Raw genomic sequence first — 19,825 nt, forward strand, 5'->3', positions numbered from 1 at the left:
TGCAGAATGAATTTTTGCAACTGGGTTACATAAATGTAATAGATTTACTTGGAATAGTAACGATCCCCCTACATAAAGACTTACTAACACCTGAACCGAGTTTATGAACACATATTTTCAAGAAAATGGTCAGATACATAAAAATTGACACAAAAACACTAGATCATTTACTAACCATCTATTAACAAGATGCCAGCATCTGTAGAAACCAGCAAGGACTGGCCCCAAGAATCTGCACAGACAACCTCATGAGGAAAATTACTGCAGAAAGACTGAGATTCCCAAGGCTATGAAGTAACATAAGGGATACATATTAAGTACACTAAAAAATACAGATCATGCAGACACAGAATGTGATGGACAATGGCAATAACATGTAAATGCTTTTGGCAGGATACATTTCCAAACAGTATATTGCTGGAATTAGAAATATCAAAACTGAAATAATTTCTGGCAGAGGACTTCCTGCATCAATTCTGGTTTGGAGACTAGTAAGACATATCCCTGAAACGCTAGAATTAAAACACATGCAGCTGCAACTCAGCACAACCATCACGCAATAATTTTTTTCATTTAAAAATCCCAAACCTATATATTTAAAATGTATGTACCACTACACATACGCAGTTTGCTTATAATTTATGGTTCAGTTTGTGATGTTTAGCGACTAGCACATGGTACAGTTTCCGCCTTTCTGCCAAATTGTTCTTCCATCCCGTGTTCTCTGTACTTACCTCCCAGAGCCTGCCCCTCCTCTCCCAATTTATATATTAGTTGAATCTCTGAAATTCTAGAAACACTTCTGAAGCTTCTGTATATAAAACACATGCAGAAGAGGGCAGCTGGCATATTTCACTCCCTAATGACTTCAAACCAAATCCAAACGAAATAAAAGAAAATGAAAACACAACTGAATCTTGTTTCAAAAGTGCTGAAATTAAAATAAAAGATGATTGCATATGGAAGATATCGCCTTCATGGAATTTTCTCAGGTGTAAAAATGTCCACACTTGCTTTAACTTTTGGGAAGTGCTTCTGCCCCCAGGCTCATTCTTTATTAATCTAATAGTGACTGCAGAATCAGTTTGACGCTGTACCTTTCCTCTTTTCTGCTGCAGCATCTAATTACAGAAGTAAATAAATATATACCATACTACATAACGTTTAATGTTCCATAACTTCTCTGACAGTTTCACTCACCTCCTTTTTACAAAAGCTTGTGGTTGCCAAGTTAGCTGTGGTATCCCCTTTCACAGTGGTTTTCAATTTCAATGCCTAATACAAACAGATGTTTTATTTAAACTGAGTTTTTGTCAGCAATACCCAAAGTAAAGACTATATTAAAAGGACAATTTAGGACTAGAAAGTAATTCCAGTTTGGAATTCCTATGCGATTTTAAGTAATAAAAAAAGAAGCAGAATTCCGCATCTTCAACAATGTCAAATGGTTATTAAGTATCTTAGCCAAAACATACCTTGGCTGTTTCTTGGTTAGGGCTTTTTTGTTTGTTTTTGTTTACTTGCTTTCTAAATGGCAACCCAGAAAAGAAGAGTCAAACGTAGTATGAGAGAAAAACCTCCACCTCAAACTACAGAATCTAACCATCTACACAGTTTACTTTATTATAAGTAGCCAGACAGAGGATCCTCTTGTCAATTATACAAACTCACCTTTGATTTGCAAAACTTCCTAACACTAAGGCTAACTATATAAATGTGTGTCTACATATACTGCCAGGCATCCCCCTGAGGTACGATTTTTACAACCTTCATTTAACTCATGTACGATATAAATATTTCTACATGTATACCTCAGGCGTTACAGATAAATACTTCTATTCATGTTTTATTTTAATGTAACTTATAATAATGCAATACTATAAAATTATTTCTGGTCACAGAAAACTGCATTAAATCCCGACATAACTGCAAGGTAATCAAAGTTTAACAAAAGGAGTGACACAGTCTTTGTAAACATAGCTGCATACCTTCTACAGTGATCCTACCTGACCAAGCCGAACAAACTCTGCTTGTCGAGCTTCCTCTTTTTTCCGTGTTGATTTTGGGGACTCTGGTAACACATCACTGAAGGATCTTCTATTAAGCATATTCTAAAATAGAAAATGTTTCTTTCTAACTGCACAGCTTCTCGGGGAAGAGAAACTGCAACTCTTCCAATCCTTCAGTGTTTTACCTTACAGCTTGTCATAGTTTATCACTGTCATGTTCTGTACAATCACACCACATGAATATGTGACATGAATATATGAAAAAGAAAAGTTTAAGCAGATCTATATAGATAAAAGAAATAAACACTGGTCAAAAAATAGCACCTTATTAGTTTTAGAAGTACAGAACTTATTTTTAGTTAGTTAAGAATCACCTTAAGTCTTCATTATCCAAAATAAAGTTACCTCATAGATACCCAGGGTTAAGAATCATCTAAATTTACACATAACAGAACAAATGCAGATTTTTATGGTGATGAGACTAATGCCTTGTATTTATAGTATCTAAATTCCCTATTCCCTCGCTGCAGGTAAGCTTACACCAAGTAGGACATTTTTATGCTTCCCCTAACACCTGGTGAGGAGTCATGTCAAGAAAGGACTGTCTGTCAGCTTTCATATAACTGTAAAGTAAGTTATACAACAATCAGTATTTAGCTTAGTCATATGCAATTCAGTGCTCATTAGGACTACAGTCTTTTAAAGTGACAGAACATTCAAGCTACTAGTTAGAACAGGACTAGTAGCACATGTGAGGGATGCAGAAACTACTGACTTACATTTCCCTTGTGTAGGTCAGGCATCATGTCTTGGTATAAAGAGCGGATCAGCATGTCTAGAGTGCGCTGACGTTTCTGAGAAAATGTTGGCGTTTCCAAGGTGGCTTTTTCACCATTTATTACTAAATGATTATGGAAAAAAGAGACATTATGTAAATGAACTTCAACAATATCCACCAACTCTACTTTGCCTCTGTATCAAAACACCTACTGTGTCCCTATGAATTTAAAATTGCCTTCTTTTTGCCTTTTTAAAGAATAACTCTCCCTTCAGTTAAAGGAGAAAAACTGGTAATAGAAGAATTCCACAAGGCATCAGAATAAATACCTAACTAATAAAAAAAAATGAAGACAAGCTACCGATCAACTTAAGTACTAAATAATTTAAATACACAAAATGAGCCATCAAGCTCCTGTCAGGTTTAATTGTAATCAACATGGTCAATTTTGAAAAAATCCTTTCTTGCTGATTTAGAAGGGCCAATACAGGTCAATGAAATTTGGAACTGAATGATTACAGAATTAAAAAGTGCTGCACAGGCATCCTTCAGCACCTTTAAGAATACATTCAGAGGAGATGCTATTTTCAGGTTTTCGGAGCTACTAAATTAACACCTTCTATTACTAAATAATGAACAGTATTATAAATCCTTTCAAATCTCCCAAGCCCTTTACAAAAATGCAAAGCTAAATATGGCTGCATGTTCTGCAAATGTGAAAGTTAGCCTCTGTCTAGTAGCCTGAGAATTTTTTTTTTATCTAACTGTAACAGTTTGATGGAACTGACATCCCAACTATGCTACAGATATGAAAAAAAATATTTGGATACAGATCCACAGAATACACAAGAAAATGCATATACATTTTAAGCACCATGAATTTTAATTTGTTTGCACAATTATTTAAAGAGTGTTTCTAGCAAAAGAAAAACTGACTTACATTTCACCAACACAAAATCCCTGAATTCCTGGTGATTTGTAAACACAGGTGGGGATGGAAGAGGAGGCCCAAAGAGAGGAACGCTTTCTTCTGAAAATATTTTCAGCCTATTAAAAGTACAAATCTTTATCTATATGGAAAGTCACATCAAACTCTACCTTTTTTATAGACACTATTCATAACCAAAGGGAAAAAAAAAAAAAAGGAAACTCTTATCTGGGTGTCTTACATAAGAATTTCAAAGGGCATAACCAAAAAAGGTTCACTTGGAATTACTCAGCAGAGCAAAGTTCTGTTTCTTAGAACATAGAAGGGACATAGAATTAGAACAGAACCTCGCAGTTCTACTCACGCAGCAATAGTTTTAGTGGCACTAGCAAAATACAGTCCTATTCAAAAACACTGTAAAAGAACAGGTCTTCACGTACAAAATACGTTCTCCTTACAGATTTCTACTTTCCCTACCCATTCACCACACACATTAAATATTTTATGCTTCCAAAGTAACAATGGCTTACAACATAGGAATCTGTAGCTTGGGAACAGCAAATTCATTTACACTGACGAAGACAGAGTCAGAATAACTTCCATGACAGCTGGACCTGCCAAGTTGTTTTGATCCATAAGGAATCCAGCATAGCAATATTGAATGGCAGGTACAAACCCATGCCTATTTGTTGACCAGGGCATAGCTTCTTTAAGATAAGTAATAATTCTTGGCTATTTCAAGTGATAGTTTGCCAACAAGTCTTCCAAGTGGCATGCGCAGATGACACGGGTCACAGCAAGTTCAGTCACAAAATTATAGAGTCAACCTGTATCTGCTATTTTAGAAACCAGACAGAATTTACTTTCTCCAAAAGCCAGCAGTGACTGACTGATATTGAGTCTAATGGATCACAATGCCTTCATACAGTCTTTTTTCCTGAAATCTTAGGAACTGCATACAGTATGAAAGGCAGTACTACATTTGCATGAATATTGATCATCTTTTGTTATTTGTAAATTTGTTACACATATTTGAGACACAGTTTCATAGATGCCCTATGTCTATTTAATTACGTCCAGGTAAAAAAGCAATCATTTATAACTACAAAAGGTGTGAAATGTTCCTTAACTACATCAGAATGAATTGTAACAGGGAAAGCCAAAACAGAACTGACTAAAAAAATAGACTTCTTGAGTGACATAAAATATAAAGGCATTCTAAGCAGAAATTCAGCATCAGACCTCAGAGTGGTAATGCATTTGAAACAAGGAAAATTTGCCTCAAAAGCCTAGAGCATCGCCTATCCGTTTTTTAGTGAAATTTTGACCACTTGGAAGACTGTCTTCACACACACACAAAAGTAAGAGAAAGAACGAGTTCTATTCAGGCCTATAATCAAATGAGAGAAGGAAACATAATGGGGGCAAGCTGAAATGTAATGTTTTAAGGTTGTCATACAGGAAAAAAATACTATGCGACATGTACTACGACAAGATGTGTCAAGACTGGCAGAATGAAGCAATTAAGATGGACTGATCTACTAAAAGCTGCCAGATACTTAATGCAAGAGAGAAATTTATCTTATGTACTGCAACTCATTTCCTTCCCCACATAAACAGTAATATAAAAAGCATTTTACCATGGCTAACCCATCTACAGACTATCAGTTTACAATCAGGACAACAATGACTTCTTAAAGGGTAATGAGGAATGTATGCCCAGGTTTCTGTCTCAAAGCAAGAAGAAAAAGAAAGAAGTGACTGCATTTTCACATTGGAATCATGAACAAGTTTTGAATATCAATTTAAACAAATTTGCAAGAGGAAGCTGACAAGATCATGTAGCAAAATAAAACTATTCCTTTGCTTAACTGCATTACAGACATGACCCCAAAGAAACCTCAGCTGTAAATAAGAGGCAGGGGAAAAAAACTCCCACACACAAACTGAAGTATCATTCTTGTCTGGAGTTAGATTTAATGAAATGCTGAAGAAACACAGCGGTATGTAAAATTCTGGCAGGTTTTAAGTACATGACGTTCAACTATACGAGTACTCTATTAAAATCACCCAAAATGAACTAGTTTGCTCAGCTGCAGCCAAACTGCGACTTGTAAGGACTTGTAGTCCATGGCTCTCACAGCATCACATGCATTAAATAACTGTCACCATCCACATAGTTTACTATGTCATTGATCTCACCAGGTATGAAAGTTCCAAGCGTATCTTTCATCATTTTTTATATTTCATCAAAAAACCAGTTTTGGGTTTCCTTAGCTTATGCCTGTTGCAGAATTTAATGTTTCTGATTTTAAGAAACCTGCTACTTATAGCCAGTTTAGTGACATCTACATGCAGGTCCACATTGCTCTTCAGTTTCTAAAGCACATTTGGCTTCCTGGCATACAGACAGGCGGATCTGTCTGTATGCCAGAAAATTCTCCCATTGCCAAAATGTTTTCCCATTTTCTCTAAACCATCAGTTATTCATTGTGAAATTATTTATTACAATCAGCACCTACCTGTAACTATCATTCTGCTTATTATATCTCACTAAAGCAAAAATATCTGCCATACAGTTAAGGAAGCTAAACCAGTTCTAATAAAGCTCACATGTATTTTAATAAACTTTTCTTTTTGCACAGTACATTGCAGATTTAATAAAGGTACAATATATTAATCAAGTCAATGTAAATATATAAACAACTCTAGACAATATAGATTTCACTGTTTATAAAAGGGGTCCTATATCAAAATGTTATTGCTTGATCAACAGTTTTAAAAACCAAGCTACTAACACAGACACAGCATAAGACATACTATAGAAGTTTGTCTTACTTGCATTTGATATATTTGTGATTAAAAATACTTTTAGGTGATAAAGCAGTACTGATACTGACCTTTGCTTATACCAAAGCTTCCACTGAAGACAATATTCCAATGAAACAATTTAGCCAACAGAATTATAGGAAAAACGAGAGAACGATTTAAAGTGCAAGCTATACTAAGGCTGATGCTCTATTGCAGAGTTACATTGATGTGGTAAACAATTCTTCTTAGTATTTAGGTTCCTTTGATATGTAAAGATTTTTATTATTTTTTCAAACTTTGTTCATTTTCTTTCACCCCTAGCAAGTCGGTTCTAGGAACATTTAATCTGCCTGAGAACTAGGTGTGGAAGTCTAAAGCTTTAAAACTCAGCAACAGAGTATAGACAGAAATTAGTTTTCTTCTTTTAATTAATTTTTCCTCATTCCATTCCATCTAGTCTAACACATGCCAGATTAGGGTCTACAGATTACTACTATTGTGACCCCATGTTAATTGCAAGATATTGGCCACTGGTTTCTGCAATCATATAGTCTTCAAAATGTTTTCAACCAGAAATCTGGAAAACATAAGCTGTTAAAAAACTGGAGAATATATGGTAAATAGACTGAAAATTTTGACAAATACTGATCAAAAATACAAATTTAAAATAAACAGCATCTAAACATTGAGAGGCAATATTGAGTAAAATGCCAAGATTTAATGCCAAAATAATTTACAAAGCCAAGAGAAATTAATTTATGAATTTGTATTTTCTGAAAAGGTATAAAATTAGATTTGTGAAAGGATACAAATAAATGCTTTCAATAAAAGTATTTAAAACTCACATTCTTGCTTTCACCTTATCCTCTAAGCGATTTAACAAACACTGTTGGATGCTGCAGACTTGGAAACTCCTAGTTAAGAAGCTGAAGGTCAAGAAGGCAAGAATGCAACTGTCTTTGTAAAATAATTTTCACTTCCATAAACAGCATAGAGGGGGGAATTCAGGGCAGAATTAAAAGTAATACTGATCTTAAAAAAAAGAATAATTATTAGAAAATGTCAGGAAAAAGATACGTGTAAAATGAGAGCGAATCATGGATGGCTTGAATGCTGGAGAAGACTCTTCACCTTCCTGAAATATGATAGTGACAATGTCATTTCCAATATGTCGCTTCCTTTCTACCTGGAAAAAAAAAGGAAAACAAAAAAGGAAGAAAAGAAAGAAGAGGCAGAAAAAAAGAGATAGACAGTGACTTACGAGACATACGTAAGTATCTTAGCAATTCTGCGACAGAACAATAGAACAATATACCTGAACTGCAAACAGAAAAATTACAGTCAATACGACTGAGAACAGTATAAAACCATTACTTAACTATTAGCAAGTAAACCTAGCAATGACATGGTGCACACAACAAGGCAGCTTCTAGAAGAATAGATATTGCATATGTTTAGATAAGCACTCGTAGTTTCCGTAATTAATATTAATGAATTGGGCATGGAAACGCTAGCATTCCAAAAAAAGCAAATCTTTCGCTTGAAATAAAAGGACAAAAAACTCTGGTGCTGAAGTATTCTTTTGAAAAAAATATTCTGATCCATTTTCTTCTGTGATCTTGTCATCAGTCCAAGCAAAAAGCATGAGAAAACTGCCATATGTCAGAATGCATAATAAGAATAAATGTAAGAATGCATAATAAATAATAAATCAAGTAATTTGTAAGTAATTTAGGTAAATCATTATGGATGTATGATGTATAGTAAACACATGTGCCCATAAAGTATTTTTTTCATCATAAGTACAAAGAAAGGGCTGACCAATGAATGACAGCACATTTGAACAAGAACCCACCTAGTTAATCCACAGCGGTGTGACAGCACTTCTTAGGTTACCAACCTTAACATGCTCACAAGGGGAATTTCTTTCAAGCGACACTAATTGCTACTCAGGCAGGAGTTATGCATTACACATGTGAATATTCCTACAATTCACACACAAGGCTAAGTTCCAGTTTTCCTAAAGTCTTTGAGGTAATAATTACAGCAGTGAAGCTCTTCAAGTCATCTGAACACCACACTTAATCACTTCTCAGTGAAGCAATTTAGATCTTCTTCACAAGTATCTTTTGTACCTTAATGGAGATGATAGCATGCATTATTTCTAATAAACAGAATGAAATTTTCAGGATCAGGTAGGATATTGAGGAAAAAAAGTGCAGAAGTCTCAAGGCTTACATCTCTCAAACATTAAATGGACAAGAAGTCCTTTATTTCTTACCAAGTTTTGGAGTTTGTGATTTAACAAATAAATAGGGAAATAAAGAGAGAACCGTGTACCTGCTGCTTGTTCTCTCTAGAATATGGTAGCATGGTTGAAACATGGAACATAATTTCATGCCCTTGAAAAACTGTATAGATGGAAGAGGTTCCTGTTGTATCATCTGCAAGGGAAGGCAACATTTTCAGGAGGAGTATCTCCTCCAAGTTCTCTGAAAATCAAAAGATATTTCAAGTCTTTCTACCCAATCTTCCACAGTTAGCCTTTTCTGTCTGATCCACTTTAGAAAATGCCCACACCACGTTTCATGTGACTCCAAACCAAGTTTGCAACTTATCTGCATATTCACACTTAAAACCTATTACACATTTCACCTCCCCTCCTGAAATTACACAGGTCTTCAAGCCACAATGTCCTTCTACCATGATGCAAGTAACATGTCAGGTTATTGTGCATCTCATTCCAACTTAAAATGAAACTGTTCACCTTGATAATACCTGTCATAACTGCATTCCATACCAGTGACTTAAGCTAACCTGACTTGTTGCTGGTGAACGAGTTCTACTTCAGGTGAAGCAGAGCATTTAAGACACATACGAGGAAGCCCGTTTTGGGATTTTTTCATAACCACGATATATACAATATGCACTACGCACAATAAGAAGAAACATTTAGACTGCAGCTCCACCCTCCTTTCACTGCTTCAGATGAGTTCTTACTTTTAGTGTCCAGTCCTCCTCTGTAGCCTGACCAGCCTTTCAAAGTAATTGTGTCACCCAAGAGATGCAAAAATCGTTGAAAGCTTTCACTTCCAGTTTCTACATGTGGGAAGGAGAAATGTTACCAAAAAAGCGCACCCACAGTAATAGAACATATCTCAAAAATGACCAAAATGAGGAAATGGGTCCTGCTTCCAGGACACAAGTTTCAGCTGAGTTAGTTTCCTTTCATGTCCTCCAAGCCTACTGCCTTTCCAGAAACAGCACCCCGACCATGCAGAATAGGCATCATCACGTAACATTAAACAGTGACCTCTTTTGCTAGCACCAATGCTGTTCAAGCGCATAGGAGAATGCGATCATGCTGTAAAAGAGTGAAAGAACTACAAGCCGTGAGGTAATGAGTTGCTTGCTTCAAATATCTCTTTTTTCTAAATGTTCACGTCACATAGTCTATTTCTAGAAGAGAGATTTCACTCTCTTTCAAGCTGTAACAATAGGCCTCCTACTACAACTTCTTACAGACATAGAAGGCCCTATGCAACAATTTTTCACCCAACACATGAAACCAAACTGAAAGACTGTTCATATAACCATTGCCTCCCACCCTGCTTCCCGCTGTAGGCACTATCTTGCCTTTTTTTTTTTTTTTATTCAGATGAACAAAACAATTAAGGAGAAGGTGAAAAACTCACCATTACTGAACATTTCATCATCTGTAAGCTGACCATCCTTAGCATAAAGGACTCCAAATTTAAAATTCACTGATCCCTGGGAAATAAAACCAAATATTATATGATGAACAGTCAAACAGAAGACATAAAAATTTATTTCCTCTAAGGACTTTCATGTATGTTTTCACGTATGTATGTATCTTTGTATACATCCTACAAATTAGAACATACACTTTGTAACATCTCTTAATACATAATAATTTACCTTTAAACTTCGATAGTATAGCATAAAATTATTAACTTAAATTGGTGATCTATTATTATTAAGTTCATGCTTAAAGTTATTTTTGCTGTCATGTTCAAAAAAACATTAATTTTTTTTTTACTGTAATGAGCAATTGATTTCAAAGTCATCATAAGCCCATCAAAATACAAAGCTGTATTCACTGGATGGGTCTGTGAGCTAGAAGTAGTTAGGCTTATACCTACCTCTTGCTCTTCAAGAACCAATAAATCCTGTAAACAAAAACAGTATCTTTAGCCCACTCTTATTAAAGATTCTACAAGGATGATGGTTTGATTTGTGTTTAGAAATTTTGATTTGAAATGGCCAGTTCAATGGATAAAGACAGTTTAAGTAGTATTACAACATTATTACTATTATCATCATCAGCAGCAGCAGCAGCTGCTACTGGAAGAAACAAACCAGTAGTACCTATACTTAATTAATTAGATTTCCAGAAAATAACAAAGAAAAAGAACCAAACAAAAAAAAGTCACTTCCTACCTTTTGTATCTCAGGATGAAAAATTTCTCTTGGGCTCTTCTCAAATTTATCAAGACTCATAGCACTGAAAGGCAAACAAAATAGTGCTTTATAGAAGGGCAAGTGCACATTTCAAGGCTGAGCCACCAACTGATTGCAGTGACAGCTTTTACAAAATGAATCTTTCGGAGAGCCTCTGTTCATTGGAATGTTCTGTGTAACTGCCATTTCTTTCCCAAAATACTAACTTCCAAGACTTTCTAAACTTATTTTTTATTTCAAAGACAGAAATTAGTAAGATTCTGTGAGGAGATGAGGTTTAAATTTATTTCCTTCTAAAGCACAGAGCTCTGTTCCATCACCCTTCACTTCGGCTCTACACAGAATCACGGTGAGCATTTTTCTAGTCCTCTCCCTTCTTAAATAATTCAAGGCAAGTCAAATGAAAAATGACAAGTTCAGCAACAAATTCACACTTTTTCCCTTTGTCTGGTCAAGAACAGGCTTTAAAACCACTTATTCCTGCCTTCAATGATTAAGACTTGCAAAACCATTTTTAAATGTTTTATAGATTTATCATAAAAACCACAGAACGCAAGCTCTGAATTACAGGAAAAGGTATACAGGCAAATATCTAAACTGATCACTTATTTGTAAATACATACCTTAATATAGATTTCACTGATAATGTTTTTGTGGGACTGTAAGGGAGACATATTTTCTGAGTACCCTGTAAACAAGAAAAGCTAGGATATATTACAGGACATACCCACTTTTTCTGCATATTCAAATAGGATTATTAATAAAAACAATTAAGTCAAGAAAGAAGGAAGAAAACCAAGGTAATTTTACTCAGCTATATTTACTGCTGATTTAAAGAAAAATAAAATTCACGGGTGCTGCAAAGGAAAAAAAAAAAGTGAACCATAAATGCCTACAGTAGAATTTTAAAACAATTGCTTGGATAAAAGAATCTCATGGAACGTGAAGTAGAAAAATAGTGAAACCAGTATCAGACCTGCCTATTTTCTTACCATTGTACAAGAAAATCCTAAAAGCAGTATAAAGTCAGTGCCTAAAACTGATCATAGGATGTAACCAAGAACAATTTAGGCATCATTTCTTAAAACAACAGCTGTTGGAAGAATTAGAAAATAACTAACAGTACAGATTTCTGTCAAAAAATTTAGTATAATGTTTAGTGTTATCTACTATGGTAGAATGATATGTTCTTGTTATACAAAATAAAAATATGTAATAAATACTGGAATTCTGAAGAAAGCAGGAAAAGCATATGATAAACATATCCAAAACAAACAAAAGTCAGAATGGCAGTTAAGTATTTGTTTCTTACTGTTTTTCTCCAAAGTATTGAATGGTATTGAGGAATGCGCTGATTATTTTGCTCAGACAGTACAACAGACAGAAAGAAAGGGTTCTTCTCTGAATCTGTACCTACATAATTCTGATGAACTGTTGGAAGAAAAACAAGCAGCACCATCAGTCATAAGGAAGACATACCCATTCCCTCGTGCAGAATCAGAGAGACACCTGTAAACATATGCATTCATACATAAAAGTATATAACTGTCTGCATAAATAACTACATACTTATATACAGCCATGTAAAAAAACCACCCAAAGAGACTGGTACAGTTTTCAAAGCCATGAAGAATTTCAAAACATCCCTTTTTCGTAGCAAGGGTTTCACTCCTTACAGATACCCATCCTCTGTTTTCAGGTTAAAGACACATGAAGCAAGGACTTGTTTCAGGTACAGGACAGAAAATATTTTAATACTAAATGAACACCATACCTTTTTTCATATTGAAATAGTAACAGTTCAAAACTACAGAAACAGCAACAGCATTTTTGCAAATTACATTTTCATTGGTCCAAATTCCAATCCATCTGCAAAAAAATATTTACCTTTCCCTAAAAAATACTTCAAGTACCATCTTGTATGATACTCTGGGTTTTCCAAATGCACATCCGTTCTATGCCACGTACCCGGAGCATAGTCCATATTCTGAAATCAAATTGGGAGACTGTTACATGCAATACCAAGTAAAAAAAAAAGAGGACAAAATATAGGCAAAAGCAAATAAAAAGTGAAATTTTAGCTGTACACTGCTACTTAAAAAGCAAGGATTTTTACGAAGTCAGTTGGTGTGTAGCTGAAATAAAAATTTCTACCTCTCATTTACCCTTTTTTCTAATTTCTCTGTAAGTAGGTAAGTCTTGTCCTACTGTACCACTCTTAGGGGTAATGTCAGAATGTCAGTGAAAAGAAGGTCTTTCAATGTGGAATTTGAAGACAAACATTTTTAAAACTTAAATAAATTAATGCCTTCAGCTTTCATTTTCTCAGTTCTTCCCAAATTAATCCCCAAAGAAGTCTCCTTGCTTGACCAAAGCATTATTTGGAAGTTCTTCAGTGCTGTTTCTCATAAAGTAAGGTAAATTCCCAAGCGTCCCTCAAGGACTTTCCCACTATGACTTAACATGTGAAGAAAAAGCCATTCTCCGCATTCATTGACCATGCGGCCGTCCACTACCCACTCTACGAATCTTTCCATGATATGAGCTAATCAGCTTTTGAACTGCATGAAACTGAGCTAAAAAGACAGAGGACCAAACACAACTCTCCAAAGAACCAATGCAGAGTAGTTAGTTTGCTTTCAACTCTGCAGCCAGTGCTGGATAGAAGCATATGATCAGTAACAATTCGCTGTTACTATTAGTTCAATACACACTTTACCAAAGCCTTACAAGTATCTCTAGAATATTGGTCTTCTTTCTTCCAGTATTAAGATGGGATTTGATGAAAGTTTTTCAAAGGAAGATAAAACATGAAGGTAAGTGGAAACTTAACTGTCACTGGAGTAGCTGCAGGACACACTGCAAGTTTAGCAGCAAGAAAGATGAAGGGAATTACTCTCCAAGGCTCCACTCAAACTCTTTCTCTCTTATTTAAAGATAAGCACAGCTGGCAAAAGACAGCTAAGGGTCAAAAAAATGAAGCTAAACCTCATCAAGCCAAGGAGCAAACTTTAAAGCACAGAGGTCAGCTTGAACATCATAGTAGCAACAGGACAGGATACATATAGAGATGAACTAGAGACTGGGAAGCATCAATCAGAGATATTTTTCTCCTAACACGATCAAGTAAACAAAAATGTTACCAAAACGAAATGCGAGAGTTTTTCAAAGTCCTCTTCCTTAGAAAATGACTGCAAATGCATCTTCTGTAAGTGAAAAATAACTGAAGCTGAATCATTTTCTTCAGCATTCTATGAGTATTTTTGGGCACTTACCTCACCAGAGGAGCCATTTTCCACACGGAACCGTCCAGCTCTTTGAATGGCTCCATCAGCATCACTAGATATAAGCTATAAGAGAGTTTAACACAGAGGTTCTATTTCAAAAAATAGCCATACCAGCAGCCATCAAAACTTACTACCATTTCTTTTTGTTCCAGCAATCAGGACTCCCCACAGAGAAGGGATCAGTCTAGCTATTACCAATTTGACTAAAGACTTTCAATGACCCGGTAAGAACTCCGAGACAAATCAGATGCTTCATGAAGCAAGAAAAGTTAAGTTTGAAACATTTAGAAATTTGAAAGGGCAACAAGAACCTTTAAACATCTGTACTCCAAAAATGATACACTTTCATAAAATGCTAGCAGAATTTTTAAGAAAAACAACCAAGAAACAAGACCATTCATGTGAATTTACTGTGAATTAATAATTGTAAATAACTTTTTATTTTCCAGCAAAAGACTTTAAGTACCAGGAATGAAAGAGCCTCTTACCAGAAAACCAATTACTTGTATTTTTGGATTAAAACACACATCTTTTATGTAGAACATAAGGAAAGAAGAGAAAGGAACATGGTGTTCCCACAATACAACTTCCAGCAACTAGGCCACCATTTTACACCCAATTTACACACACATTACTAAATATACTAACTTTAAAATTACAACTATCACTTGTAGAAAACTTGTGATTTCATCCCATAGTAACAGAGCTGGAGATAATTTTCTTAACTCCTCCCCGCTTCCGTTATCCTACAGTAAATTCATGTCATTTCATTATGACCTTGTAATCAGAATGACACCGCTGACATATTTTCACAATGCATAAGAAATTGATATATGAGAAAAACGCAGTGCCAACCTAATCTCTAAATTTCAAGAAAATGCAGAATAACTGACAGATTCTAGGGAACCGTTTTCAAAATCCTAATTCTGACTAGGTCATTTAGTTTTCAGCCCTCTCCCCCTACTATGACTCATGTACGTATAAAATTACGTCCACGCGTATGTACACACATAAGCATGTACACACTTTAGAGCTTACGTAATTGCTAGTACTTCATTAAATACTACCCTAATATTTTGCCATCTTCAGTTTCTAAGAGGAAAAAAGGTTCAATTTCCATCTGGAGGTAACAGTATTTATATAAAGCTTCCTTTCCTGTTACAATGCAAAATTAATTAATAAGGTAGTAAAAAGATGTCCCATCACAGGTCTGATATATATCTACTCAGAAGCCACTTTATATTAGCTTATAACTTTCAAGTCTAGCTGAGAATGCACATTTTCCAAACTAGATCCAACTCTTTTACTTGGAAAAGAAAAGGATTAGAGCTCTGCATTATAAGCTGATAAACTGAAGGACAGGCTATGTGTACTTACAAGCTCCACAGATCCGTAATGCTTTCTGCTAAACTCTCCGCGTCTGCAACCCAGATCTTCAGAGACGGAGCTGGAATAGAAACGCTTCATCAGTGTACACAAGTCAACTAGTCTTACATTTCCCGCAATGCTACACCCTGCCATTAAAAAAATTATAATTTCTGCTGAACAGGATTCACAGAACATAAAATCATTGCTGCAGGGAACACTTCTTACAGCGTGCACAATCTCTAGCAGCCATCGCAGTCTGGCTTTCACATTACACCCAAAGCAAATACCCATGTGCTGACTGGAAGCAAAAGCGAGGATTAAATTAAATACTAAGGCATGACGCAATCAGAGTTCCAAAGCAGGTGGTGGCTCATAACCACGTTCAAAAAGTAAACTTAAAGCCTCAAAGAGGACAACTGCACTGTACAACTCAGTAAGACCACATTTAGTAGGTTGCTACTGATTTTTTCAGTCTTTTTTCAGCCCACACACAATGAGAAAAGAAACCAGCACTTTAACTTGAAAGCAGCATGAGGAAACAACAGCATTTCAAAGGTTTCCCTCCACCATCTTGACAAAGATAGCAAACCAAAGTAATCCTGGAACGCCAAGTGCAAAATCCACCCGCAGTACCAACCTCGTACCACGGTATCGCATTACTCACCACCTCTTCACAAACTACATTCCACTAATTTGAAGACAGACTGCCTTGCCACAAACCACACCCTCTCATATCAAAAGCATTTTTCTGACAGCACTCTCAATAATTCATAAAACACGAGTATATCTGCACTAATTATTAAAACAAGACTGCTTAAATATCAATATTGTCATTTGTGTCCCAATTCTAACCACCTAAACTTCAAACACATTAGCAGTCCTTTTAAAAATCAGAAATATACCCAAGAGCAAATCTCTGCCTCTTCTCAACCTAACTACTTTATATCACACCTCACCTGCTTCATATCTTGTAATTAAAGCAGACTCTCACATCAACATAAATGCTACAGACACAACCTCATAAAAATCAGGCTTCAACTTAGGTACAGGTAAAATTCACATTATCATGCAATTTGCCTAAGCGCATACACTCCCTAAGGAATCCTTGTGCCTGCATACCTCTCTGGCTCTCCATTCTCGGTTACCACCAAGATCTGTACTCGACTCTAACATATCACATCTGCTAATTTAAAAAATACACTGTGATTAAAATCAAAAAATCACTGTTCATATTAATTTTCTTCATTGAATTACATCCTTCCTCAATCCTGATCTATATAAGAAAAAGGGCTGCTCCAGTTATGACACTTTTAGAGTAGTTTTCATCTTATTAAGATGAACTGCCAGCACCGAGCAGGTTAGTTCATCAGTGCTTCGCATGATGTGGGCTTAATAATTTAAAATTCACTTACATTGCAAAATATTTAAATACAGATGCACCTTCATTCATATGAATGTAACTAACCAGCTTACATGCATTTTCACAGCATCTACACGGTATATTCCACCTCCCTTTCCCATTTTTCTGGAAACATAGGTGCAGTTGTATAAATGAACAGCAACAATGAAGAGGAGAGAGGACTAGCTTCTTCCCGTTTAAGAGAAGCTCCTACAAAACAGTCCTGAAAGTTGATCAATGCAGCAAAATTAAACACATTTGCTAATCTAAACATAAACGTTTTCTGGATCCTAGTGCCAAATCACAAGTTTTGTCTTTCAGAAGCTCGACACTGGAAAGCGTTTTACGTGGGGGTCGCGAGGGTAGGGGCAGAAGGGGGTGAGTTTGCAGATCGCACCTGTGCGATCAGAAGGATACAGCCTGCATGCTTCTCGGGCTTGCCATTCTCCTTGTCATTTATGTGTTTATTAGTCATTACCGGTCCATCTGTTTTCATTTAAGAAAGAGTCACAAGCACTAACGCAGTCAGCAGCCGTGTAATTCCAGCGATATCGCAGCGCTATCTGCTCACAATGCTGAACACGCTGCGAAGCCGACTCCGCAGCTGCTCGTCCGCCTCCGCCCGCAGCACCGGCAGCAGCCCGAGGGAGACGGCTGCAGCTCGGGGGCTGCTGCGCCTCCGCCAGCCCGAGGGCAGCCGCCCCACCGGGACCGCGGGAGCGCCCGGCCCGGCTCGCCCGCGGCGGCTCCTGCAGCTCCCGGCCCGCGGCAGCAAAGCACCGCCTCGCCCTCCGCCATCGGCGGGCAGCAGCGCTCCCGCCCCGCCCGAGCTGGGTCCCCGCCCCCGGTACCGCTGAGTGAGGCCGAGGAACCGGGTGGACGCCCCTTCCGCGCTGCTCAGCTCCATGCGGGCGGCCAGACGGAGGCTTCGCCCCTCCAGCGTCGCTGCCGCGGCTCCGTCCCGCGCGGGAGAGGCGCCGGGAGCCGCCCGCGCACATCCCGCTCTCCCAGCGCACGGCCCCGCGCGTCCACCTCGGCCCGCTAACCACTCATGTGCCGCGTCGGCCGTTGCGTCAGACGCTGCGCCGTCAGCAGGGCCTGCCGGGAGTTGTAGTCTCGGGCTGACAGCCACCCGTCCGTCCCCCGCCACCGACAGCTGCAGTCCCGCCAGGGGAATCAAACGGGTCCTTCGCTCCTGGGTGGGGAAGGACCTTAGGCAGCATCGCCCCTCTCCAAAGCATCAGCCAGGGTCTAAATGTGCCATTCTGCCTTTTAAAAGTACCAACATCACAGGATTTTTCTCAGATTAAAGCTTCCATGGAGTCGGATCTCTCAGGCCTGGCCCTTGAGAATTGTGGGCCTCCTGTGAACTGGTCTTGCCAGAAGGGCTTGCTGAGTTTTCCACTGTGTGGAAAAGAGATCCCATTTGGAGCCTGAAGCCTCGTGTTTCCTGTAGGATTTCCACTCCTAGAACTGCACACTTTGAAGGATTTCTTATAGCAGAAGTTTTCTGGGAACTAGGACTCTGGCTGAATTTGGGTCTCTGGACTCTCAGGTGAAGTGACCTTGAGACACTAGGGCATGCAGATTTCCTTGCTGTTGAAGAGCTATTGTTCGCACCCAGGAGCCATGGTCTGAATGGGGGTGTCACCTCTTAAATTTGCAAATGTCACAGGATTTCTTCTAAATGAATGGTGCTAAGAACATAAGGTCTGGCTGGCTTTCGACTTAGAGGCGCCTCCTCTAAATTGGTCTTCAGATGCTAGGTTGGAAAGTGTTCCTACATATGCCAAATAGCCCTTGCTATGCAGTTAATAAGCTTCAAAGTACCATGGAGTTGCTGCCCCTGCAAAGATTTTGGCAGAGCCTGGTTGTGGTGCCCCATTCCACTCCACCCCCCTTAGCAGGTCCTTATGGTTGTATGGGGAATCATCGTGGAGCATGCCAACCCAGCTCCATCCTGAGAACAGCACCTGTATTTTACCCTAAAATTTCTGTCCCATTATAGCTCCTGTTAGGACACAAATGTAACTCGGTTTCCACTGATTTTACCCCCAGTCATCTTTCCATACAAACATTGCTCCGCTCTCCAGAGGATTATTGTGAGCAGATGTGAGCTCTGCTGTCCCTTTGGACTGACAAAGATAGAGGTTTTGTCCCAAGTTCCTTTTGAACCTGTCCTGCACCTGTTACGAGTCCTCAGTCTCCTGCAATTTTGTGGGTCAGTGACATGTAAAACAGCACAGCTGGCTGGCATGCTTTGCTTATAAGGGGAGACAAGAGAAGAATCCCTCTGCTCACACCAGACCTGCAGCTGCCAAACCTCACCAAAGCACCTGAGGAGCCCCCAGGAACTGATGGTACAGAAGGGAGGTGATGGAGGACAGCACAGCAGGCAGCCTGCCCTCCATCTCGGTGTGAAGAAGGCAGGGCTGGGAACTGTAAGCAACATCCCAGCAGGTCTGGCTGATGGTGCCACCCTGAGGGCTTCCCCTGCCTTTGGGCAGTCCCAGCTGCTGCAGCTCACTTGACAGAGACTCATTGTCTATACTGTGCTTGGCTACACTGGAGATGATGAAGCCGAGGACAGCAATGGTTGCCTTCACATCCCCTGACTGCAGATGGGAAGGAGGGCGAGCTCTGTCACCTTGGGAAGGCATCTGCAGATTCATTGCTGCCCGTCTCTGGAGCATGGCTCCATCGGGGGATCGTGGTAAGGACAGCAGTGCTCACCTAACTGTGCACCTGAGGACAGCTTCAGGA

The 19,825-nt window shown here is 38.2% G+C and overlaps 1 protein-coding gene across 1 annotated transcript in view; it reads right to left on the reverse strand.

The window, feature by feature from the left end:
• Positions 1 to 18,096, reverse strand: part of GARNL3 (GTPase activating Rap/RanGAP domain like 3) — a 33,134-nt gene extending 15,038 nt beyond the window's left edge. The window contains exons 1-18 of the mRNA XM_059486256.1: positions 17,914 to 18,096; positions 15,673 to 15,742; positions 14,284 to 14,358; positions 12,896 to 12,995; positions 12,321 to 12,439; positions 11,632 to 11,696; positions 10,988 to 11,051; positions 10,690 to 10,716; positions 10,222 to 10,297; positions 9,527 to 9,625; positions 8,867 to 8,970; positions 7,604 to 7,712; positions 6,238 to 6,283; positions 3,728 to 3,834; positions 2,789 to 2,910; positions 2,007 to 2,111; positions 1,201 to 1,275; positions 176 to 287 (exon numbers count right to left, since the gene is read on the reverse strand). Coding sequence (XP_059342239.1) covers positions 176 to 287; positions 1,201 to 1,275; positions 2,007 to 2,111; positions 2,789 to 2,910; positions 3,728 to 3,834; positions 6,238 to 6,283; positions 7,604 to 7,712; positions 8,867 to 8,970; positions 9,527 to 9,625; positions 10,222 to 10,297; positions 10,690 to 10,716; positions 10,988 to 11,051; positions 11,632 to 11,696; positions 12,321 to 12,439; positions 12,896 to 12,995; positions 14,284 to 14,358; positions 15,673 to 15,742; positions 17,914 to 17,969 — 1,531 coding nt within the window. The 5' untranslated portion in view covers positions 17,970 to 18,096. The remainder of the gene's footprint in view (positions 1 to 175; positions 288 to 1,200; positions 1,276 to 2,006; positions 2,112 to 2,788; positions 2,911 to 3,727; positions 3,835 to 6,237; positions 6,284 to 7,603; positions 7,713 to 8,866; positions 8,971 to 9,526; positions 9,626 to 10,221; positions 10,298 to 10,689; positions 10,717 to 10,987; positions 11,052 to 11,631; positions 11,697 to 12,320; positions 12,440 to 12,895; positions 12,996 to 14,283; positions 14,359 to 15,672; positions 15,743 to 17,913) is intronic.
• Between the last annotated feature and the right edge of the window lie 1,729 nt (positions 18,097 to 19,825).

This window comes from Ammospiza nelsoni, chromosome 20, assembly GCF_027579445.1.
Source record: "Ammospiza nelsoni isolate bAmmNel1 chromosome 20, bAmmNel1.pri, whole genome shotgun sequence".
Taxonomy (NCBI): domain Eukaryota; kingdom Metazoa; phylum Chordata; class Aves; order Passeriformes; family Passerellidae; genus Ammospiza; species Ammospiza nelsoni.